The 25,318-nt window shown below is 45.0% G+C and overlaps 1 protein-coding gene across 1 annotated transcript in view; it reads left to right on the top strand.

Annotated features, from left to right (window-relative positions):
- ENOX1 (ecto-NOX disulfide-thiol exchanger 1) overlaps positions 1–25,318 on the top strand; it is a 238,732-nt gene that overhangs the window by 162,220 nt on the left and 51,194 nt on the right. The window contains 2 exon segments of the mRNA XM_045796762.2: positions 12,590–12,697; positions 16,924–16,980. Coding sequence (XP_045652718.1) covers positions 12,590–12,697; positions 16,924–16,980 — 165 coding nt within the window.

The raw sequence follows: 25,318 nt of genomic DNA, 5'->3' as shown, positions 1-25,318 counted from the left end.
CCCTAGATGTCCCAGTCTCCTAGTTGTAAAGAAATGGTAACCTGTGTTAACAAAGGAGACGTGGGAATATTGTAATCATTGAATTGATCTGCTTCATTACAGTTCAGCCGTGACTAGCAGGTAACTAATGAAGGGGGCGGAGGCTTTCTAGACCCACAGCAGAGGAAGTTCTCCAGCCTTAGCTGTCTACGGCTGATGCAGAGATAGAATGTACGGCTCTCCCCTCTCACTTCATATTTTTGCAGAACACGTTAGATCATTACAACTTCTCACCATTAGGATTCAAGTAAAAACTCTTAAGACCCCAGCACATGTTCTTATCCCATAACCCATAAGTCAAAAGCTGCTTTCCTGAAACTGCAATCCAGGAGGTCAGTGGTGGTGGTAACATCTGATGTTAATGAATCTAGAAGGAGCATGGTTTGGCTCTCCAGGAGCTAAAGTGAATGAGGCCCAGATTGCTTTGTGTAAGCCACCTCCAAAGATGGCCACAGGACTTTGGTCAAAAGTCACCCATAAAGGGTTTTCTAGCTCTAAGCTCTGATCATGACTGGGTTATAAACCCTGCAAAGAAAGAACAAATCTCTGTTGGCCTTTGGGGCACAGTGCAAGACCCAGCTGTTCAATCAAGTTCTTGTTTGAAGTAAATGGGCCAACCTGGCTGGAAAGCATGTTAATATTTTAAATTTCTACATGAACAGCTGTACATGTGCCCAGAGGCCGGGGTGATGGCCACCTCATATAATTGCAAAAAAAAGGTGATAGGCATAAATGAATCCCAGCAAATTGGATTATCATTTGCAGTGGACTTGCCAGCAAAGGCAATGGAGAGAATTGCCACTGACCTATACTCCTCCTTCGGCAAAGCATTTGAAGCCTTCCCTCGTGAATTGCGTGAATAGTGTTAATTCAAGTTGGCTGCCCTGTGTTTTGAAAATTGGCTAAAGGAGGGCAACCAGCACGGCTAGGGCGGGGCTGAATCACAGCCCTTTCTCTTTGAATGCTAATCCCCAGGACTGCCCCCTGGTAAGTTAAAAGTTACCTGACCTTGCTGGGTCTTAGTCTCTCCGTTCTTGCAGAGAAGATAGCAGCACTTTGATTTAACTGGGTACTTCTTGCCACTCAAGGAACCTCACTTCTTAATGGATGTTCTTTAGTCTCATAGTATCCTACCGGTGAGTATTGTTATCTTTATTTAACATGTGAAGAAAGTGAAAACCAGAAAGCCGGAATGACCCTGCAAATCACACTATTAAAAAAGAAAAATTGGGGCGCCTGGGTGGCTTGGTTGGTTAAGTGTCTGCCTTCGGTTTGGGTCATGATCCTGGGGTCCTGGAATCTCTGAGCCTCACATGGGGCTCCCTGCTCAGCGGGGAGTCTGCTTCTCCCTCTTCCTCTGCCCCTCCCCCTGCTCTCCATGGTGTGCCCTCTCTCTCTTTCTCAAAGGAATAGATTAAAAAATCTTAAAAAAAAAAAAAAAAGAAAAATCATGTGAAGGAAGGAAAACAGGTTTTAGAGCCTTCCAAACCACTTTTGCATCTGCTTTTCCTGTATTCAGTATTTAAGAAATTAATTGATGTATTGCTTTTTAAATGATAAATTATTCTTAGGAAACAGTTGTGAGAGAAAAGGAAACGAGAGCCATAAAGTAGTCTGCAGGTCACACAGTGAGGAGCTAACCATGCTAGCCTTTGAAATGCTGACCAGTGGCTTATTTTTTTGCCTTTTCACCAATGCTTGTCTATATATATATATATTTTTTTTTCATGATAATGTTGCCTTATCAGGATATAGGGTGTTATTATGACCAGTAATTCCACTGGATTATAAAATGCCAAAAAGTATCTGTTTTTAGTACAAGTCCCTCCCAGAAGGAAAATCAAGTGAAAGAAATGGTCTCTAAAAACCGTGATTGATGAAACCTGTCCTCCCCTCCCCCACCCAGCAAGCCAAGGTCACGCTCTCCCTCTCCTGCCCAGGTACTGGGCTGCTGGCCAGCGAGGTGCCTAGTGTAATTTGAACCCGGAAAGGATCCTTTTTTAAACATCCTCCTCTAAATGACAAAACTATTTTCAGTAATAATCATGAAATAAGGTGAATAATAGCAACCAGGAAAGAAATGCAGACATTAACATTTTCCTATTGATTTTCACATATAATTATGTCTGTAAAAAACCAAAAACTAAAATGGTACAATGAAAGGGGGAAAAAAAATCACTGTCTATTCGGTGGTTTTTTAAAATCCAACTAACAGTTTGAACTTTGATCTTTGATTATGATACACAGGATATAAATAATTGTCCAGTAAATAAGTGAATTTTAATAAAACCAAATGAAAAGGGTATGGTTGAGGCAACTATTAATTGTACCACTGATGTAATATTTTCCTTATTCGTCCTTTAGTTTTAAAGAAAAAAATTTTAAGAGTGCATTTCAATTTAAACTACTGTAATTCAGTAGAATAGTTAACATATGAGCTAAAGTTTGCACTTACCAAAAATAATACCACTCATTGGTTCTCACCGTGCTGTTGTTTACATCTTAAACAAAAGACTCTTTCACGGGTCCTGCAGGATGAATTGAAGTAGCTCAGGTCCTAGTTCTTAGTCTTCGCAGTAACCGTGCTGTCTTCATTTATTTCGAATCTACTGTATAAATATAGGAATACACGGAGCGCTCGTGGGATTGGAGACACTGTGTCTAAAGTAAGCTCCAGGGATTCTGAAGCCGATGTGTGTAGCTGAGTCCTGTGCGTGAGATGGGGGGAGGGCAGGGCGGGTTGGGAGTGGGAGCAGAAACTGGACATTTTCCAAATTAGCTTCTACACAGAGTGTGTTTGTTAAAGGGTAGGTAATGAAAATGTGCTAATTTGAAGATTACGTATGTATTAAATCTTAACAGTAACAGCAGCAATTCTAGATCAACAAAGGATTTTTGTCAGAGAGGAGTATTTTATCACTGATTTTGTGTAGAATTGCTGGTACACAGTGATAATAAATGGATGGACCTTTAGTTAGGTTTTTATTATTAAATTTCGGACAGTTGCACGTGCTTATTTCCTGCACTGAGACAGACGGCTCCCGGGACTCGGTCCTTGACATCCCGCCACTGACTGCAGGCTTAGGCCCCCAGTTCTGCATCTCAGTGCTTCCCTGTGTTTCTCAGCCTCTTGGTCACTCTTGAAGTCTCACGTTTATCACTCCTCCTTCCCTTTGGAAATTTTGCAAGACTCCCAGATCTGTGGATTTTCCCCCTTTCTCTACAACAGGGGAAATCCCAGCGTTATGGGCCAGCCCCTGGGAACCTGGAAGCACCCCTGCTCTCTGGGATGACGTATTTCCCCTCCTTAGAGAACCCATGCCCCGTGAGATCTTGCTCACATGTAGGCACACTGTGCGTCCTTCCGTCAGACCCTTACACGTTCAGAGAAAAAAATCCTTGCCCAGCGCGCCGCCCTGGGCGAGTGGCCGGGAGCCTCATGCCTCAGGGTCTCAGACACCCCCTTGAGGACCCAAGCCCCCGAGCCCTTGAAAACGCTCTTTCTCATCATTCCCTCAGAACTGGCTCAGGCTCCCAGGACACTGATAGTCATGACCCCAGTTCATGGTCTTGACCTATGAGAGGGCAAGCCCAGTCCAGCCTGTGCCTGGGCTGTTTGGCTCTGGTCGATGTTAGGATCTTAACAGCAGGGTCAGGGAATAGGGCCGCACTCCAGGCGTCTCTTGGCTGTTAAATGAATCCTGATCCCATCACGAGCAAGAGATTGCCTTTCTGCCTAGCAATGAGAATGGCATTTAAAATTCAATATCAGAAAAGATATTGACGAGATTAAGGGCCTGAAGGAATTGATTTATGAGGAAAGACCCAAGGAATTAAATATGTATAGCCTGGTGTAATAGGATATTAGGCTCAGAGCACAATTTCATTTCTATGATCCAGTGTTCCTGTTATCAGTCATCTGAACGGTGGAGCTCTCTCCTGGAGATGTTTCCCCCCCAGGGGTCACCGTGCTGGAGGCAGAGAGGGAGGCACCGCGATGGATAAAACGGGCCACAGGCTTGGTTACCTTCGTATCTTGCCATAAATTGAAGCAGCGCAGTTTCATCCCCAGGTGGAAGCCGATGACATTTTAAACTAGAATAGATCTTGAGTCGTCTTACCACCTTGTGTGACAAGAAAATTCAGGCTAGTTCAATTCCATCTTTTTTTTTCCCAAGGAGAAAAGTGAAAGTTGTTGCTACCAGGTGGTAAATGACTGTCCTTCCCCCGAGCCAGCCTTCTCTCCTCTGTCAGGAATACGGTGAGATGTGTTTGCCTGCAGGCATAGCCCTGCTCTTAATGTCACGACCATATGCACTTGATTTTCCCATCTCGAACTTCCCCTAACAATCAGGGATCGGCTCAGGATTCGCAGTGATAGCTGGAAAGCAGGCACAGGTGACTTCAGCAGCAGGACTCAGGGCTGACATTCCTAAGTGGTTCTGAAATCGGTGAGAACCAAAACAGGATTGAGCAAGTGGAGGGTGTGGAGAGCCGTGGGGGGAAAGAAGGAGCTGTAAGCCATGTTTGGGTAGCCGGATCGCGCCAAGGGAGAAAGGATTAATGGATGCATCCTATCTCCTTATGGCAGGACAAGGTGACAAGGGTCTGGCCGAGCTGGCCAGAGGTGGGGTTCAGATCGCAGGCTAAAGTAGAGAAATCAGATTGGAGACCAGGTGCACAGATGGGGTGATGCTGGAGGCTCGAAGGCTTTGCCACGTAGCCTGGGTATTAAAACACCTGCTGGGATCGGTTGATCAAGAGATGGTCACATCCACCATGGCCTTTGGAAGGTCCTGGACCTCATCTCCCCAGGTAATACTTTACTGGCCTCAAAGGCATATCCCACTGAGTAGGGCATCTAATTTATAGCAAAGTTAAGGAGATGGAATAACATTTATTAAAACTGAATCAAAAGAGCAGAAACACATTTAGATTTAAATTGATGACCCTCTGTGGGTTCAGATATTTCCAGACTTTGATGCGTGAATATTCAGTGGCTCATTTCTAATAAATAGAATGAATTCTGATTCAGAATAGAGCCCCCGAGCCTGTATTCTCCTAATATCTAAACTGATCCCCCAAAATCTCCTAGGGAAACTCTCTGGGGTATAGCCATTATGAGAGTGTCTTTTGCTGTCCTCAAATCAGTGTGCTATTTACGGGTCCTCTCAGATTTATGCTAACCCTCACCTCCATCCCCCAGCTGCCCACCAGTCCTGCCAGAGATTCCTCAGTTATCCCAATTCTGCAAGTGTCAGCTCATAATGGGATGTTTCTGGGATACTTCCTATATAGAGTATCTGCTCAGTTATCTGTGACTTTTGGGGATTCTAACCTTGCATAATCTGCTAGCTCTGTCAACACTGCACCTTGATAGCAAAATTATAAAATTTAAGGAAAAAAGACAAGGACGGGGCTGCAGTTTTTAAAGCGAAGTGAAGTGCGCCACAGGGCTCCCAGAAGTAGACACAAAAGCACGTCTCCACCAGCCTCGCTTTTAAGTGGCAACAGTGAATGCCTGGGTAGACGTCGTTGCTAGGAGGATTTTGAGTTTGGCATGTCCTGATTTCCATTTTCGAGTGACAATGCGGTGTGGTTGTCAGGGTGGGAACCACGGTGTGAAGCAGGAAAATTGAGATGTGCAAGTGATAGGTCTCTCCCAGACAGTGTGGCCTTGGATACATGACTTGACCTTTGTGTGCCCATGATTCGCCCATCTGTAAAAATGGAAATGTGACCTCACTTATTCCAGGGCTCCAAATAACATTTGTAATGCTCTTTGAATTTGTCAGAGAGAAAGACCCATTACACACTGAAGTCTACATCCCCAAAGAGCATTACAAATGATCCTATTAAATCAGTGGCCTGGAAATACCAAGATGTGTCAGGTGCGGCATTTATTTACCTGTTATTGTCTGCCGGAGTGTTCGCACTTGATTGGCATATGGATAATTGTCTAATTGGAACACACTCAGTTGTAACCACCAAAAAATGTAATAGTGCATCTGTTTAATGTCATCCTCTCCAATGTTAAATCAAAATTATGCTGCAGTCAGCCAATCCAACCGAGAGACTCCTCTGATTAAGTTCTAGCTGCCTGTGAACTTCTGTAATTGAGGTATTTTAGTGCTTAAACATTCAAACTAGAAAGAAGATGATACAGTCTCATACATTTCAAGTGAAGAAGAACCAGAAAGGCTGACTTCAGTTACCTAGTTGCGGACTAGCTCGTTGTTTTTACAGGACATCTAGTCAAATGAAGACTAGCAGTTTTGACTCACCACCAGTCTTTTGCATACATAAATACGAGATTCACGAGTTCATGCTTTGTAAACAAAAGAAAACATTAATCTGGAAGAATGCGGAAAATAGTCTTGGGGGTGTTGATTTTATTTTTCTTCTAGTGGTGGTTTGGATTTTTTTTTTTTTTTTTTTTTTTTTTGCTGGATCATGGGAAAGGAATTACAGAATTACCCATTCAATGAGTGGATTGCCTTAGCCTCTTAAGAAATAGTCCCCATTAGATTAAGGAGGAGATCTGGGATTGCCAGAGTAACGAATGAAAATGTCTTCCATGGAACTGCTGTTCTTTTCTGAAAGCTCCATATGTCTCCCTGTGTGTTCCTATGTGTCCCTTTGTGTCCCGATGTCCACAAAAATGAATCGCCCAGCAACAGACCCTCAGGTAGTTTTTGTTATTGTAGTTGTTTTGATTTTTGTCTATGTGTGTGCAGTTTTTTTGTTTTTTCTACTAGATCATGGCTTCATCCCACAGAAGTGGGGAAACCTGAGCAAGCATTCATTCCTTTCTTTACTCATTCATTCATTCAGCACCTACTATATGTTAGGGATGCCCTAATTATTAACCTTACCATTGGTGGATATAGTCTAGTTGGGGAGATACCTATGAAAGGTAGTATTGCATATTAAGTGCTTTGGGAGCATAGAAATTAGGACAGTTTCTTTGCTTGGGTAATTGAGGGAGGTCTTTATTGCAGAAGAGCCCAAGGATACTGCCTGTGGTTGTGTAGGTGCTGCCATGGACAAAGCCACCAGGCTGAATGGGCGAGCGGGAGTTAAATCAAGCCCCCACTCCACTGCCTAACTGTGTGCCCTAGTGAGGAGTCATGGCTGCCTATCGGACGTCATCATATGGGTGGTGCTCATCTGAAAGCATTCTCTAAGTGAAAGAATGAATAGGAATCTGCCAGGCAGAATTCTGGGTAGTGAGCTTGTCACAGAGTCATGAAAGGACCTGGCCCTTCCAGGGAAGGATGAGGTCATTGGTTTGGATTTTATCCGGTAGAGGTTGGGGAACCAAAAATATTTTTAAATTATTATTATTAAAGCATAGTTGACACACAGTGTTCCATTCGTTTCAGGCATACCACATTTTTGGGGGTTGAATTATGTAAGTTCTTCATATAGTTTAGATACAAACCCCTTATCAGCTATATCACTTGCAAATATCTTTTCCCATTCAGTAGGTTGTCTTTTTGTTTTGTTGATGGTTTCCTTCACTGGGCAGAAGCTTTCTACTTTGGTGCAGTCCCAATAGTTTATTTTTGTTTTCGTTTCTCTTGACTGAGTAGACATATCTAGAAAAATGTTGCTATGGCTGATGCCATAGAAATTCCTGCCTACCTTTTCTTCTAGGAGTTTTATGGTTTCAGGTTCTCCCATTTACATCTTTAATTCATTTTGAACTTATTTTTGTGTAATGATCTAAGAAAGTGATATAGTTTCATTCTTTTGCATGTAACTGTCCAGTTTTCCCAACATCCTTTACTGGAGACACTGTCTTTTCCCCAGTGTATATGCTTGCCTCCTTTGTTGTTGATTAATTGACCATATATGCGTGGGTTTATTTCTGGGCTCTCTGTTCTGTTCCTTTGATCTGTGTGTCTGTTTCTGTACCATACTGTTTTGATTACTGTGGCTTTGGAGTAGATCTTGAAAGACCTCCAGCTTCATTCTTTCTCAAGATCGCTGTGGCTCTTCGGGGCCCTTTGTGGTTCCATACATATTTTAGTGTTATTGTTCCAGTTCTGTGAAAAATGCTGAACCAATAATATTTTTCAAGTATGGGAGCACTTTAACTTTTAGATGGAGCATAGGGTGAACGATAGGGGGACCAAGCAGATCCAGAGGGGTGGAAACGGTTGCCTTAACTATGACGGTGAGGATGGGAGGGAGAAAAGGCAGAGGAATGGGCAGGGAGGTTACAAAGGTGATAAAAGGGGAGGGGTGGACTTCAAGCTTTTATCTCTGGATTCCAGGGCAGCAGACTCAGGTACGGGAAGGGAGGTGTGGATAGTAGGCAGAGTTTGAAACATCGTTAAGTGAGGGGTCTAGTGGGTAGTAGGAAAGAAGCAGAGGCTGTAAAGTCATGCTTGTAAAGCATCTTAAGCACATGAGATGTGCAGATGAAGCCATGGGTGTGAACGGATCACCCAGAGAAGGCATGGAGCGAGAAGAAAAGAACCTGGCATGCTGGTCGGCCAAGGGAAAAGCATTGGTGACTGAGGACAGTGTGAGTAGGGCACTCCGGAGGGAAGTCACACTGTAGCAGAATGAGGTTCAAATGAGCGTTCATGGAAACGGTGGTTTTCGTCCCAGTTGCACATTAGAATTACCTATTAAGGTTGTCGTTGCTGTTTTCTTTTAAACTATCATTGCCTAGATATTCTGAGGTAATTGGTCTTCTTGAGGGCCCAGGAATCAGTACTGTTTTGAAAAGTTCCCCATATTTGGGGCACCTGGGTGGTTCAGCAGGTTAAACCTCCGACTCTTGGTTTCAGCTCAGGTCATGACCTCAGGGTCGTGAGATCAAGCCCCACATGGGAAGTCTGCTTAAGGTTCTCTCCCTCCCTCTCCCTCTCCCTCTGCCCCTCCCCCTGCTCGTGCTCGCTCTCTCTCTCTCTCTCTCTCTCTCCCTCCCTCCCTGAAATAAATAAATAAAATCTTTAAAAAAAAGTCTCCCCTATTTAAGAATCACTACCCTTGAATAGTCTTTTAAGAGGTGTCAATGAGCCTCAGCAGCTAGCAAGCCGACACGCGATATTGAAAATCGCAAGGGGTTAGAGAACGACACAAAAAAAAATGTTTAATGAAGACTCTATAGTAGTAGACAATACGAGAACTCTGACAAATATTAGAAAGCTGGGTGGGTGAGGCTGAGTGTCAGTGAGGCTGCGGGCACAGGGACTCTTGTACTCCGCCGCTGGGTGGGTGGACAGGTACAGCCCCCCGGCAGAGCAGCTCTGGCAGCTCGACGTCTCAGGCACGCTGCACGAAGCAGCGGTTCGGCCGCTGGATATGCATGCTTGGGAGATCGTCCTGCAGGTCCGTCGGGTGACACGCACTAGCGTGTTCCGCCGCAGCCTTGTACGGGTAGGGACTGGAGGTCATCTGAGCGGCTTTCTCTGGGAGAGTGGATCGGGTACAACTGGGGGGACGTACCATAGGCTATCAGGCAGCCCTCGGAAGCAGCAGGTTAGAGACATGCATCTTCACAGGGGTGGGTCTTTAAGAAATAATGCTTAGCAAAAACATAAATAACAAGAAATATGACAAAATCATATAAAAAGGCATACTCAGAAAACAATATATATTTTAGAAAAACACACCCAAATAAAAAAGACAGAAACCGTCGAAAGTGGTTGCGTGCATAGGAGAAGGAAGTAGGGATGACAGAGAAGACATTTTATTTTAAAAAGTGTGATTCCACAGAGACGAAAAGTACAGCGTAGGGAACATAGTCGGTAACATCATAACAATGCTGTGTCGTGACAGGTGGTGCCCACACTTACTGTGGTGAGCACGGAGCAAGGTGCACAACTGTCATGTCACTCTGTTGTGCACCCGAAACTAACAGACCGTCATGTGTCCACTATACTTAAATAAGAAAAAAATTTAAAAATTAAATTTAAAGTAATAAAAAGTGTGATGCAGAGGAAGAATGAAATAGGATGGAATCTTCAGTGAGAAATGAGGTCCAGGGAAGGAGTGTGTGTGTGTGTGTGTGTGTGTGTGTGTGTTTCAGTAGAATAAAGTGTTGTAAATGTGTGGATGAAATGGCAGATTCCAGTAGAATTCTCACTTTCCCTCTTATTTATTCAGTGCTGGGAATAACAACATTATTCGAGCAGCATATGCTCCTTACGGACATACCAGAAAATTACCAGCAACACTGACTTAAAGATCCTTAAGCCCACACACCCAGAGAAAGTATCCAGACCTGTTTCTAAGAACACGTTGCAAAATGCAATGAGACGTTTGCGGAGCCTGACGTTTGGGCGGGGGGGGGGGGCGTGCACAGCATACTGTGAGCTTCCTCCATGTGCGGAGATGTCTGTGGTTCTCCCCGGCTGGCTGCATGGAGTCCCACTGTACAGATGCCCATCGCTGACCCAGCCCAACCCCCTTCTGCTGGATGCTAGCTCTTTCTAAATTCTGTGGCCGCAAGTGCTGCAATGAGCAGACATAAGCCACCTACCTTTGAACACGATTTCCTGTCCCTTGTTTGGCTCCTGTTTAAAGAAGGCTTAAGGGTTGGATTTGAAACTTGTCTGATCTGTAAACATTCCCTGGGTGTCATCGAAGTCCCAGCAGCAGGCCACCCCCACCCCCACCCCCCCGGGGGGAGCTGCTCTGGGGGCCAGTCACGAAGGACTGCGAAGGAGCAGAGTCACTTCCCGCTCTTTGGAAGCAGTCATCTTAGGTACTTGTCACGGTGCCAAAGTACAATATGGGCTCCCTGGTTTCCGTACGTTCATCAGTTGATGCCCAATTAAGTCACACACGGCGCTAGGGGAGCCGGTGCAGGATGCGCGTGTCCCTCACATGCGAGTCCGCGTGCGCAGGGTAGTGAAGTGGGAGGCGATGAGTTTTTAGGAAACGGCAAGGAAATCACTGTTATGCGGCGGTGGGCGGCGGGGAGGGGGGGGCAAAGTAGGTTCCTAAATTTATATCCAGTGCCGAAGGAGGGAACAGAAGCAGCAAGCCCAAGGGAAAGCAGAGTGTGTTTTTCTGAGGGCTGCCCACTCCCCCACATACCCCAAAGCTAGGTTTTAAAGATTTAATTTAATCCTTCCAGGTGGTGGGTTTAAGCATCGGCAGTCCAGCAGCCGTGTGGACTCAGGCCCTGGTGTTAGGGACCGGCCGCCAGCTGCGCGGCAGGCCCAGAGAAGCAGCCTTGACGCTGGAGACAGCTGCCTGCGCGGCAGGAAGGCACTAGCACTTTCTCTCGGGAGCGCTTCGCTAGGCCTGCACGGCAGCGGGAGCAATGCTCTTCTGTCTTTTCCAACTAGCCCTTTGTTGTTAAGAAGCTTCCGAGTCGATCTAGCCATTTCTACGGCCCCTTTCAAAGCTCTTGAATGCATTGTCCAGCCTCTGTATATATTAACATACAAGCCCGTTGCCGAGAGGTAGTGCCGGGCCGCACGCCGCTGCCGGCCCACGAGGGCTAAGCTTCAACGTGAGTCCAGTTGATAGGGCGAGGGAAGCTCGAGGCAAGGCTTCCAGAAATCCCTTCAGGGGCCCTGCTTAGAAACAGCAGTGTAGGCCATAGCTTAGTGTTTTGACAGCTTATATCAGCAGTTTTCTCGGCTGATATATTGATTGCAGTTTGGACTTCAGTCCTGCCGATCTAATAAAACATCGCCGTCATAACAGAGAAAGTAAAAGGATCTTTTGTGGTCGCAGCCACTTGGTGACGGAGCTCGCAGAGCTACTGCCGGAAGGCCAGCCTTCCTGATGTCAAATGAAGCGACCTTGGGCAAGCTGACGAATCACATCCAGTTTTTTTATTATTATTAATTTCTTCGTCTATCAAAACCTGTTGTCTATTAACACTATTCTGCATATTTGTACAAATACGCATTTGTGCCAAGGACTACGAGGGTGACTTCACAGATTCCGAGCACGAATTTCTCTTACTGTGCAACAGGGTCCCAACAGCCTGATAAGGTGTCAGAACCTGCGTTGTGGGGGCGCCTGGGTGGCTCAGTGTGTGAAGCTGCCTTCGGCTCAGGTCATGATCCCGGGGTCCTGGGATCGAGTCCCGCGTCGGGGTCCCGGCTCAGCGGGGATCTGCGTCTCCCTCTCCCTCTGCACTCTTTCTCTCTCAAGTAAATACATAAAATATTTTTTAAAAAGAACCTGCATTATTGTTACACTAAGTGATGGGGGGGCACAAAAGTTCCCCGAGGTCTAGATTAAGCTATTAAGACGTGCAAAAATCTTTTTTTTTTTTAAAGATTTTATTTATTTATTTGACAGAGATAGAGACAGCCAGCAAGAGAGGGAACACAAGCAGGGGGAGTGGGAGAGGAAGAAGCAGGCTCATAGTGGAGGAGCCTGATGTGGGGCTCGATCCCATAACGCCGGGATCAAGCCCTGAGCTGAAGGCAGACGCTTAACCGCTGTGCCACCCAGGCGCACCGAGACGTGCAAAAATCTTGTGTTTGAATGGATATTTTTACTATCTTACAGTCACCTGGCCTGCCTTCCACCCTACTTATCTTAAATGTCCTTACTTCGACAGCAATTGCTGACCATCCAGGAGGAGTTAAACAACAAAAAGTCGGAGCTGGAACAAGCAAAGGAAGAGCAGTCACACACGCAGGCGTTACTGAAGGTCCTCCAGGAGCAGGTACGTGGAGGCGGCGGCTGTGATTCGGGCACCATTTCCCTCCCGGACACGCGCATCCCTCTTGCCCGCCGCGCGCCCAGACGTTTCGGCCGCCCGTCTGCGCTGGGGTCCACCTCTGCCCTGCACACCTCCCGGCAGCGGGTGCAACGTGGAATTCTGAATCTGCTCTCCCTCCTGCCCCGGGGGGGACCACCCGAGCCCGCCAGCGACGTGCGGAAGTCTACTCCAAAAGACAAATGATTTCTGATGATGTTTTAAAGTATGGGAGAGGCAGACGTATGTCAAAGCCCGCAGCTGGTCTCCTCCGAAGTGCAATAGCGAGGAGCCTGCGTTTAGCGTCCCCCGCGGCACTCGCGCAGACATATGAATAGGAACGACTGATTCATAGGGACCTGAAAAAAATCATCCCCGTGCATCAGGGCACTTATCTAACCACAGTGAGCAACAAACCTTCTCTATGAAGTTTGTAAATCTGACCGTTTCATCCGGCTTTCTTTGATACCGAAGTGTGGCCTGACATTGATAAGTGGATTTGAAAGTATTGTCTTACAGCAGGGTAAGATGGATTGCTCGGCAGCAGGGTGAAATCTGAGTGAAATCTGAGCCCTGTGTCTACACGGGAGAGCTCTTGAAATGCTTTCCTGTTTCTGGCCTTCCCATGCTGCCGGTGATGCAATGAATGGTAATTGGGAGGAGGAAAAAAAGAATCACACAGAGTAACCCCAACCCTTTGGGGTAATCAAATTTAGCTTGTTTTACATTTTTTTTTCACCCACGGTGGCTTATGAGAAGGTTATTTGTACCATATAAATAACTTCAAAAGTGCTATTTCTAAAAATATGACGTTGGGAGAATATAGCCAGCTGTGACTCAGTGACTTTACAAGTGGTTTTTAGATTTCTGTGGCTTGGGAGCAGGAAAATGTAGTTTTCGTTTTCTTTCCCTTAAAGTATTAAGTGACTTGTGAGGGAAAAGTTGAAGATGTTGGATACTGGATAAGCTTTGGAGGAAAATGCTTTATGAAACTGGGGATTATATGATCAGTACAGATTGAGTAATGGAGAGTGAGGCTGAGTCTGTATGATTGGGGCGAAGTTCGACTGGACGGCAAACTACTGACTGAATTCGCAGTGACCGGCTAGCTAGGAGCCCCCAAGCCACTGGGCTTCCCTCCTCTGCATGATTGAAAGGCTCCCAGCAGAGTAGCGCTGATTTCGTCCAGATTCGCTCCTGACCACACAGAGCTCTGAGCTTTGCAGTTTCCCTCCCTCTCCCTCCTCCGCTCCCCCCATTTGCTGGGATGGGAGGGGTGGATTTCTCCTTTCTCCAGATGACTCAGGTCTTTTCTGTACATTGTCTTTTTAGACATGACGTTCTTGCACACTTAGTAGCCTACAGGATAGTGAAAACTTAACTTTCATATTCACTGGAAAACCAAAAAGTTCAGTTGACTCACCTTACTGCAGTCTGGAACCGACCCCGCAATGCCTCCGAGCTGTGTCTGAGTTTTAATTTGAAATCTAAGCCCCAGTCACGAAAAGAGATTCAGAGTCTGGCAGAAAGCACCGGTATCTTCTTGTTATGGCCTGCGTTTTTAGAGAGCAAAAGTGCACGCACAGGCAGCCCTGAAACATCACACTTCCGTCTCCATTACTTAAAAAAAAGTGGGGAACATGAAGCAGATCCGGAACAACTAAAATCATTAAAGAGTTAGAAAATATGAGAGGAAAGGAATCGTTTTTAGACCTGCTGTGCTCATTTAAACGGGCTGGCTCTTTTCAAGCAAGATATCAGAAGTACGTCCATCTGAGAAGGCCATTAACACACTACAAGCAGGTGCATTTGGGCCCTACGGCTGCCACCAGATGTTTTCCCGAGAGCCCCTGGCTGCTTGCCCCTGTCGTCCTTGCAGCTGGGAGCACACAGCGGACACATTCCTTCCATCTCCTGGCAGCCAACCAGCCGCACACAGACACACACTTGAACGCACCTCTGTGCCTCCGTGAGCATTGCCCCGTGAGGCTTTCTTTGGACTTGCACAGAGTAACTACACGTGTGAACACTTTTTCAGTGCCTGCATAGATAGGGCCTAAACAAATAGCATCACTGCTGTAGAGTATGACTACATGCGCCTAGAGTCTTGCTGTCATACACACACACACACAGGAAAAGATACACCTTTTTCTGAAGACCCAGTACTACTTTGCTGTTCAAAGTGAGGCCATTTGATGGGAATCCTAAACAGAAGGAATACAGCAGACCCTCATCATTAGGCCCGGCCCCATCCCTATCAGGGGAGGCAGGACTATTCCCTAGGCTCTCCAGGAGGTTCCCAGCCTTCCTTGTTTGCTAGGATGTGGCTTCTCTTGGTCCCTTCAGGCCCCACTGGCTCCTGCCCTTCACCTCCTGTCCAAAGGGGGCGGCGTCCGACATCTGAAGCTTCTTCACAAGCCGGGTTATCACCAGCCAGGACGTGCCTTTGCTCTATCTGGAGGAGAGGAGCGGCTAGAGAAGAGAAGGACAGGCAGAGGCCAGTGAGGGCAAAAGAGCAGGGGCCGCCTGCAGGGGGCCTGGGGCTGCTCTGGCAGAGGGGAGCAGGGGACGGAACTGGACCGATGGGCAGGGAGTACGAGGAGAGCCAACGGGGAGTGTCAAAAGAGAGGAGGACGTGGAGTAGTGGGAGGGAATCTGTTTACGAGGAGGAGAGCAGCGGGCATGCCTGTGCTGGCAAACCTGTAAGGCTTTCAGGACATGGGCCTTCCTGCCCGGGAAAGCGTCGAAGCCTTCCCCACTCTGCCAGGGAAGCAGAGCTACAGGACCTACAGTGAGCAGAGAGGGCTGGTGAGGAGAAAGGTGAGGAACCCCTGCAAGAAGGAACACCTGCAAGAAGGAGGGTTTTAAGTCCGTCTGTGCCCTCTGATAATGGCTGGTGTTGAGATCACTGTGGGGCCCGTCTGTTCTCATGTCCTGTGACACAGGGTAGTTGTTGGGTGTCGAAACATCAGAGAGGGAGCCCTGAAGACCGGCGGGCAGAATTCTTGCTTCTCAAGTGGGAGTGATGTGGAAATGAGCCAAAGGACCTCTGGTCCCTGGTCAGCAGCCCCAGCCTCAGTTTCTTCATGTTACCCCACCTTTGGCAGAGCCCCTCTCTTGGCATGGAGAGCGTGCGGCTTTCTTGCTGAGAATTGGACATTGTCTTAAAAAAAGCAAACAAACAAAGAAGATTTCGTTTTAATATGTACAAATAACCAGAAAGAACCAATATTCTGGATCAGACACATTGTCAGTGTACATGCATTTATTTTCTTTTCTTTCCAACTTTAAGCATTTATTTCCTGCCATGAATACGTTATTTTTGGCATAAAAAAAGATGACGAGGATACTGCTTGCTAAGCACTCATAAGCCAGGAAGAAACACTGGCGAGCGCTGCGAGGTCTGCTCAGCCTTCGCCCTTGCTCTCTGCTTCCAAACGTCTGCTTTGAGCCGGGCGAGGAAAAAATGCCAATTAAAGGTTTCCAGAAATCTTCTGGTAACTGATCACTCCTACGCCTTCTGAGGGAGAAGAAAGAGAGTAGTGTTTTCAAATGTTCACTGTTATAAATCTCATTTGAGAAATAGCTTTTCTTCTGATGCCTCAGTGACCAAGGAAATGTCTTCCCAGTTCTTCCTTTACAAAAAGAAGAAAATCATCTTTTTTTTTTTTTTTTTTTAGGCCTCCAGAAACAATGCCAGTCATTCAAATATGTTCTCAAGGAGGACACGTAGAGTAGCACTGTGGCGTGTTAGAACCACCGAAAATACATCATTCACGAGTAATCGTTAGTATAACATCATTTAGCTGGTGGCAACTTGCAAACACTGCAGGGTTGAAATTAATAGCAATACAACTAGGAAATGAAATCATTTATTATTCTTAAGAACCAATTTTATACGTTTTATGCCTATGGAACTGCTTTCTAATCTTATTATTTAAAAAATAATGACCAAGACCCATTTATTTTTTGCCAGCCATCAAGTTTTATAAAATATTGGTCTCAAACTGATTTCAATAAGACTCATTAGAATTATGGGCTCCATCTGCTTTTTTTTTTTTTTCTTTCTCGGAAGTTTTATAAAGTGCAGCCTCAAGATAAATAAATCAGAGTTAATGGGATGATGTATGTTTAATAGATCTGCTTGCTTATTCATTTGGGGTTTTTGTTCTGTTTTTGTTTTTCTTTTGCAGTTAAAAGGTACCAAGGAATTAGTCGAGACCAATGGCCACAGCCATGAGGACACAAATGTAGGTACCACTAACCTGATATTTGCTCTTGTTGCTTGATGTTGGTTGAATGCCCACAGGTATGTGGCACTTTATTGATAACTCCAAGGAAGTCAGAAGCCCTGCCTCTCAGTGGCTCGTTAAGATTACTATGAATGGTTTGGCAATACAATATGGTGGACAGGCAGTGCTACTGTTAGCTTACCAAACGTCAGTTTCGAGGTACTGAGCCATCTCTATTGTAAAAATTCTCTCATCTCAGTGAATCTCTTTGAGTTCTTTATACTTTAAAAGCTATACACTAATGATGGGTTGGGAGGGCAAATGGAATGAGACCAAACAGGGTAATAAGTTGTATATTGCAAGTATATTTATTAAGTTTGCTTGTCACCGAAGATGGTAATGAAATGATTGTCATGCTGGAGAGATTTCAGGGCGAACCGCTTCTCTCAGAAAAGCCCTTGAAAGCGTCGCCTCTCGTTTCTGACCTGGAACAAGTAGCGTGGTGCATCCGTCTTCTCGATACAAGACCCCAGTTAGCACCCCGACTTCTTCTCGCAGTGTTCCTTGCGTACCCAGTTGCCCAACCTTAGTCAAGTACTCTCTTTGCCTTGGAAGGTCCTTAGTTCCACGTGGAATATCCTGCCGTGTAGATCATTGTCTCTCCCTGTGTTTGATGGTTCTGCTTTTGTCTTTTTAAAAATCTCTCTGATATCTGTATTTGATTATCCTCATCACAGAAAATGCTTACTAAGCAGTTCTTTTCGCATAGCGCAGAATCAGACGTGGTAATGAATGCTAATGAAGCTGGAGCTAGGAGAAATTATACACTTCATGTTCACTCTTGTTTTAATTATATACCGCGGAAAGCCTGACATCCAAAGTACCAAAAAAATCTCTCTTAATAACTGCTGTTCCTACCAAACAGATATTTAGCATCTGCCGCTTACGGAGACCCTGCTGCGCACACGGAGCTCTGCTAGGTGCCGGCAGTGGGGGTGCTTACAACGAAATGCAAGGTTAACGGTCTGCCCTCAAAGAGCTTACACTGAGTGCAGGTAGGAGGGGACACTCGGGCGATATACGAGGTGTGATAAGTGTGCAGGAAGGGGAGGCAGCTGTGACGTGATGTAGTTGGAAATCTGGACTTTGTGGCTTATTAACCGTGTCAGCTGGGGACAGGTGAGCCCTTCTGAGCTTCATTTTCCTGTTTGTAAAACATATGGCAAAGCCACCGTCAGAAATGTGGTGTGACGTTGTCATGAGCTAAGGCCCGTGGAAACCTTAAGATGGTATTATTATGGTTTCTTTGTGGTGGATAATTAAGAATGGCTTTCCGGGGGGCGCCTGGGTGGCTCAGTCAGTGAAGCGTCTGCCTTCAGCTCAGGTCATGATCCCAGGGTCCTGGGATGGAGCCTGACATCGGGCTCCCTGCTCAGTGAGGAGTCTGCTTTTCCCTCTCCTCCTGCGCCTCCCCGCCTGCTTGTGCTCGCTCGCTCTCTCTCTCTCTGTCAAATAAATAAATAAAATCGTAAGAAAAGAAAAAAAAAAGAATGGCTTCTCAGGTCTGTGGGATTTGGGTTGCCTCTGAAGAATGGAGAGGACTTGAAAAAGTAGAAAAGGTGGGGAGGAAGCCATTCATACAGAGCCCTCCGCAGGAAATATTTCTGTCTAAGTAGTTTCTCTTCCCACTTGAATATTTTGTAAGCGCCACCCTTACCCCAGAGCTTTTCTCCAGGGTCCTGTCCTCCAGCAACACACTGCTGCCACATTCTTTTTTTTTTTTTTTTAATGATATCTTAGTCACCATGCAGTACATCCTTAGTTTTGATGTAGTGATCCATGGTTCATTGTTTGTGCATAACACCCAGTGCTCCATGCAATACGTGCCCTCCTTACTACCCATCACTGGGCTATCCCAATCCCCCACCTCCTTCCCCTCTGAGGCCCTCAGTTTGTTTCCCTGAGTCCATAGTCTCTCATGGTTCGTTTCACCCTGTTTCCCCCCTCCTTCATTTTCCCCTTCCTTCTCCTAACAATCTCCCTGCTATTCCTTATGTCCCACAAATAAGTAAAACCATATGATAATTGTCTTTTTCTGCTTGACGTATTTCACTTAGCATAATCTCCTCCAGTTCCGTCCATGTTGATGCAAATGTTGGGTAATCATTCTTTCTGATGGCTGAGTAATATTCCGTTGTATATATAGACCACATCTTCTTTATCCGTTTGTCTGTTGAAGGGCATCTTGGCTCCTTCCATGGTGTGGCTGTTGTGGACAATGCTGTTATGAACATTGGGGTGCATATGGCCTTCTTTTCACTATGTCTGTATCTTTGGGGTAAATACCCAGCAGTGTAATTGCTGGGTCATAGGGTAGCTCTATTTTTAATTTCTTAAGGGACCTCCACACTGTTTTCCAAAGTGGCTGTACCAACTTGCATTCCCACCAACAGTGTGAGAGGGTTCCCCTTTCCCCACATCCTCTCCAACATTTGTTGTTTCTTGCCTTGTCAATTTTTGCCATTCTAACTGGTGTAAGGTGGTATCTCAATGTGTTGGGTTTTTTTCTTTATAATATTTTTATTATATTATGTTAGTTACCATACAGTACATCCCTGGTTTCTGATGTAAAGTTCCACGATTCGTTAGTTGCGTATAACACCCAGTGCACCATATAATACGTGCCCTCCTTACTACCCATCACCAGTCTATCCCATTCCCCCACCCCCTCCCCTCTGAAGCCCTCAGTTTGTTTCTCAGAGTCCATAGTCTCTCATGCTTCATTCCCCCTTCTGATTACCCCCCATTCTTTATCCCTTTCTTCTCCTACCCATCTTCCTACTTCTTATGTTCCATAAATGAGTGAAACCATATAATAATTGTCTTTCTCTGCTTGACTTATTTCACTTAGCATTATCTGCTCCAGTGCCATCCATGTTGCAGCAAATATTGAGAACTCGTTCTTTCTGATGGCTGAGTAATATTCCATTGTATGTATGGACCACAACTTCTTAATCCAGTCATCTGTTGAAGGGCATCTCGGCTCCTTCCACGATTTAGCTATTGTGGACAGAGCTGCTATGAACATTGGGGTGCACATGGCCCTTCTCTTCACTACGTCTGTATCTTTGGGGTAAATACCCAGTAGTGCAATTGCTGGATCATAGGGTAGTTCAATTTTTAACTTTTTGAGGGACCTCCACACTGTTTTCCAGAGTGGCTGTACCAACTTGCATTCCCACCAACAATGTAGGAGGGATCCCCTTTCTCCACATCCTCTCCAACAATTGTTGTTTCTTGCCTTGTCAATTTTTGCCATTCTAACTGGCATAAGGTGGTATCTTAGTGTGGTTTTGATTTGAATTTCCCTGATGGCTAATGATTTTGAACATTTTTTCATGTGTCTGTTAGCCATTTGTATGTCTTCATTGGAAAAGTGTCTGTTCATATTTTCTGCCCTTTTTATTATTTGTTTATTTGTTTCTCGTGTATTGAGTTTGAGTAGTTCTTTGTAGATCTTGGATACCAGTCTTTTATCTGTAGTATCATTTGCAAATATATTCTCCCATTCTGTGGGCTGCCTCTTAGTTTTTTTGACTGTTTCCTTGGCTGTGCAGAAGCTTTTTATCTTGATGAAGTCCCACAAGTTCATTTTATCTTTTGTTTCTCTTGCCTTTGGAGATGTGTCATGAAAAAGGTTGCTGTGGCTGATGTCGTAGAGGTTGCTGCCTATGTTCTCCTCTAGGATTTTGATGGATTCCTGTCTCACATCGAGGTCTTTCATCCATTTGGAGTTTATCTTTGTGTATGGTGTGAGAGAGTAGTCAAGTTTCATTCTTTTGCATGTAGCTGTCCAATTTTCCCAGCACCATGTATCGAAGAGACTGTCTTTTTTCCACTGGATGTTTTTTCCTGCTTTATCAAAGATTAGTTGCCCAAAGAGTTGAGGGTCCATTTCTGGGTTCTCTATTCTGTTCCATTGGTCTATGTGTCTGTTTTTGTGCCAGTACCATGCTGTCTTTGTGATCACAGCTTTGTAGTACAGCTCGAAATCCGGCATTGTGACACCCCCGGCTTTGTTTTTTCTTTTCAACAGTTCCTTGGCGATTCGGGGCTTTTTCTGGTTCCACACAAATTTAAGGGCTGTTTGTTCCAGTTCTTTGAAAAATGTCATTGGTATTTTGATCGGGATAGCATTGAAAGTGTAGATTGCTCTGGGTAGCATGGACATTTTAACTATGTTAATTCTTCTGATCCATGAGCATGGAATATTTTTCCATCTTTTTGTGTCTTCTTCAATGTCTTTCAAGAGTGATTTGTAGTTTCTAGAATATAGATCCTTTATGTCTCTGGTTAAGTTAATTCCAAGATAACGTATGATTTTTGGTGCTATTGTAAATGGAATATGGTTTTGATTTGAATTTCCCTGATGGCTAATGATGTTGAACATTTTTTCATATGTCTGTTAGCCATTTGTATGTCTTCATTGGAAAAGTGTCTGTTCATATATCTTCTGCCCGTTTTTTTATTTATTTGTTTATTGGGTATTGAGTTTGAGAAGTTCTTTGTAGATCTTGGATACCAGCCTTTTATCTGTAGTGTCATTTGCAAATATCTTCTCCCATTCCATGGGTTGTCTCTTTGTTTTGTTGACTGTTTCCTTGGCTGTGCAGAAGCTTTTTATCTTGATGAAGTCCCAAAAGTTCATTTTTGCTTTTGTTTCCCTTGCCTTTGGAAATGTGTCATGAAAGAAGTTGCTGTGGCTGATGTCGAAGAGGTTACAGCCTGTATTCTCCAAGATGATTTTGATGGATTCCTGTCTCACATCGAGGTCTTTCATCCATTTGGAGTTTATCTTTGTGTATGGTGTGAGAGAGTGGTCAAGTTTCATTCTTCTGTATATAGCTGCCACATTCTCAACCAGAACCTTCGCATGCTCTCCCCTCAGTCAGTCCCTCTGTGCCTTCCAAGGAAGCCACTATCAAATCCAGCAAGCCAGCCAAAATGGCAGTATGCCTCAGTTTCCTGGTCTGTAAATGGGGATGGTTTACCCGCCTTTCTTTCCATAAGGTCTATGGTGAGAAGTAAATGAGAGAATGGATGTGGAATTACTTTGTAACTGTGAGGTTCTGAGCAGGATGTTGTTATGATTGTGAGTTCATCTGTTGGTTAAATTAAATTGACGATACTTGTGAAGATAAGCCTACCACAATATCTAGTCCCTAGGCTCTCATTTTGAGAAATGTCAAAAGGCATTCATTATTAAATGAAAAAAGTGGAAGATCATCTTTGAGGTCTTTTGTCCTTCCTAAAGGAAAGTGTTTAGCTTTGAAAAATTCCTCTCTGGAATGCAGGATGTAGGCTTTGTAATCGGCAGAAGAAACAACTGTTGAGAGATGGGGTTCAGGCCAGGTAGGAGGGACGAGCAGCCGCATGACCAGGGTGGGTGAGATACTTGCGGAAGATCGAGCCCAGCCACAGTTGTTGGTCACTGCTGGTGGCCACCGCCTCACCGGCCCGCAGGCGAGGCTAGTCATCGTAATCGCTGCCTCTTCGATCAGGGGTTTCCCAGTAGGTGGGCTCTTCACTTGTCTTTCTCTCTTTTGTCTATAGTGTTGTCTCCTTTGGGCAGTTTCCCTCCTACCTTCACTGAGGTGACGTGAATGAAAAGAAACAAAAATTCGTTATTTTGGCCACATGTGAGAAGCACTTGTGCAATATCTTGTGAAGATATTTTTAAATGTCTTCAGTGAAGTCTATGTCTTCATCTAAAGTTTCCATCAGCTCTGTGGCAGTAGAAGGAATCAAGGCTTTCAAGCCAGACTGAGAGGTTTTGAGTCCACTTTGACCCCCGAATAGCCATGTGACCAGGGCAAGGCAGTCGACTTTTTGAGCTGCACCTTCTGCATCCGGAAGCGTGCTCAGGGAGAGCATGCAGGTAAACAGCTGGCTCAGACTACACACTCAGCATACCAATTCCTTCTCGTCACTTCGCCACGTAAATAGTGTTTAATGTGGAAGGCGGAATTTTGACAGGATGAATACTAATGCAGATTATGAGGCTTAAAGCCTCTGGCCCAGAGGTTATTGATGAAGACATATAGATTTTTTTTCACTGTAATTATTCACATGGGCGGAAATTTTACATATTATTTATTAATAACAATTATACAGGACTGATGCTGGCTTAGCTGGATAGTCTTGTGGGAGTTGACAAGTGCTTTTTAAAAACGATACATTTTATTATAAAAGAAATAGTTTGTATGAAACTGGAAAATTACAGAAAAAAATACAGAGGTAAAGAAAAATCACTTAGTATCTCATTGCTCAGAGATAACCACTGTTAATGTTTTATTTTCATTCTTTCCAGTCATGTGCCTATATATGACCAGAGGGGAAAAGCCATAAATAAATATTATCATATTGTTTTCAGTTTTGCACCTTTTTGATTTCTCATTACAAGTATTTTTCTTGTCACCAAATGTTCCTCAAAGACATGATTTTTAATGACTGCATAATGTAGATATGAAATAATTGAACCACAGACCTATGCGTTAGGCATTTAACTTCCCGTTTTTTTTTTACTATTATAAATAATGCTGTAATTAACATGCCCGTAAATCTTGTTCTGCATCTTTCGTGTTTGTTTCTGGGGGATACCGCGCATTAATAGCCGTGTCATCAAGTCTGGCAGGAGCTTCAGACTCACAGAATCGATTAGCGTTTAGAATGCAGTGCGGCACATGCTCACTTTGGGTGACATCGGGAGTCCTGAAAGGGACCCACAGAAAATACGTCTAGTCTCGCAGTTCACTGACTCTGTTGCCTTAGTCCCAGAGCTGTCAGGCTCCTGGGATGTTAACCACACCGAGATTTGGTCTGTGACTATTACTCTTCTACTGTTTTTACATTTAATCGCACAACAAGTCTCTGCCCAACCACACCTTGTCTGGCATTCCTGAGGCCCCCACACCGAAGCGCCTTACAAATCCTACCCTTGTCCCCATCGCAAGGTCTGCACGCTCATGCCCATGAGGAAAGTTTTTTGAGGTCTGATTTAAAACCATCAGAGCCAGAAACTGAGATCACCTGCAAAGGCCTTGCTCTCTAAGAGTACTGCACTTTTTGATTTTAAATAGGTTTTTCCTTCTGTTTGGAAATGGATACATTAAGGACAGCTGGGCAGCCCAGCCTTCTAAGTGCGGCCGAGTTTAAAACTAGCCATGATCACAGTTCGTTTAGAGACTTCAGTTATTCCAGACCCAATTTCCTTTCCTAAAAAGCAAACTATGAATTTTCTTTTTATATCTGTCTCTGAGCTGTCTCCTATGCCCAGAACTGCTAAACAACTAGCCTGGCCCCTAGTAATTATGCATAACAGAGACCAAAATCGGGGGGGGGGGACCTCATCTGTGCTTATTGTGCATCTCTGGTGACCTTCCTCCCAGAGCTAGCCCCACCCATGATCCCGAAGTGTGAGTGTTTGGTGAGAACATGGAGGGGAAGGGAGAGGATGCGAGAAATGTAGGAAAAAGCTGGAGGAATCAAGTAAGGTGGTGGCTGAAGCCTGCCATGTATAAACATTTTGGTCTAAAAATTTCCCATAAATTTCCACCGCTCCCGCCCTTGCGTCTGAGGTATGGAAGCCACGACTCCACATCTTCTGGTTGCCCAGTTCAGGCTCACACACTGGGGTTAGAGGAATCATTTGCAAACTGTAAAGAGACTTAATTCATGATACTGAGGGTTCCCACTGTTGAGTACAACACCCTTCCCACCCAACAACATAACAAAAATACAAAAGAGAAAAGACTTTTCAGTTTTTCACGCTGCCTCTGTAAGAAAGTAAATCCTCAGAGTTGTCTTTAAATCTGTCAGAGTAAAGATCTCAGGACTGTAGAGAAGAGATGCTGTGTGAAGAACATTCCTCAAGTTTAGCACGCCGCGGCAGAAAGCCACTGTCAACCATGTATTTTAATGATGTCTATGGCGGACCTTCTGCGAGGGCTGGGTCCTTTGCCGAGTTTCAGAGCGTGGCTTCCATCCTTGAGGCTGGCGAGCACAAGAGGTAAAAATATACACTGATGTATATATAAACAAGGCAGGAAAGAGAAAAGAAAAGCCCCACAGGAAAATGGGCTGTATTCTCAAAAGGCAAAGACAACTCGGCTCCATCCTTTCTTCCCATAACAACTTGCTACCTACCTGCTCTTCGCCGCCACCCCCCCAACTTGGCACTGGAAGGGGAGCAGACAAGACAGAAGGGACTCGCTCTTCCCACACCTCATCCCACAGGCTCTATGAGGGCAACGCGAGCCCCTGACCTGGCGAGCGTGAGCCCAGCGCGACTGGGTGT

The sequence above is a fragment of the Ursus americanus genome, chromosome 10 (genome assembly GCF_024610735.1).
Source record: "Ursus americanus isolate L20-20 chromosome 10, mUrsAme1.1.p, whole genome shotgun sequence".
Classification (NCBI taxonomy): Eukaryota; Metazoa; Chordata; class Mammalia; order Carnivora; family Ursidae; genus Ursus; species Ursus americanus.
This window is presented reverse-complemented; position numbering and strand designations above follow the sequence as displayed.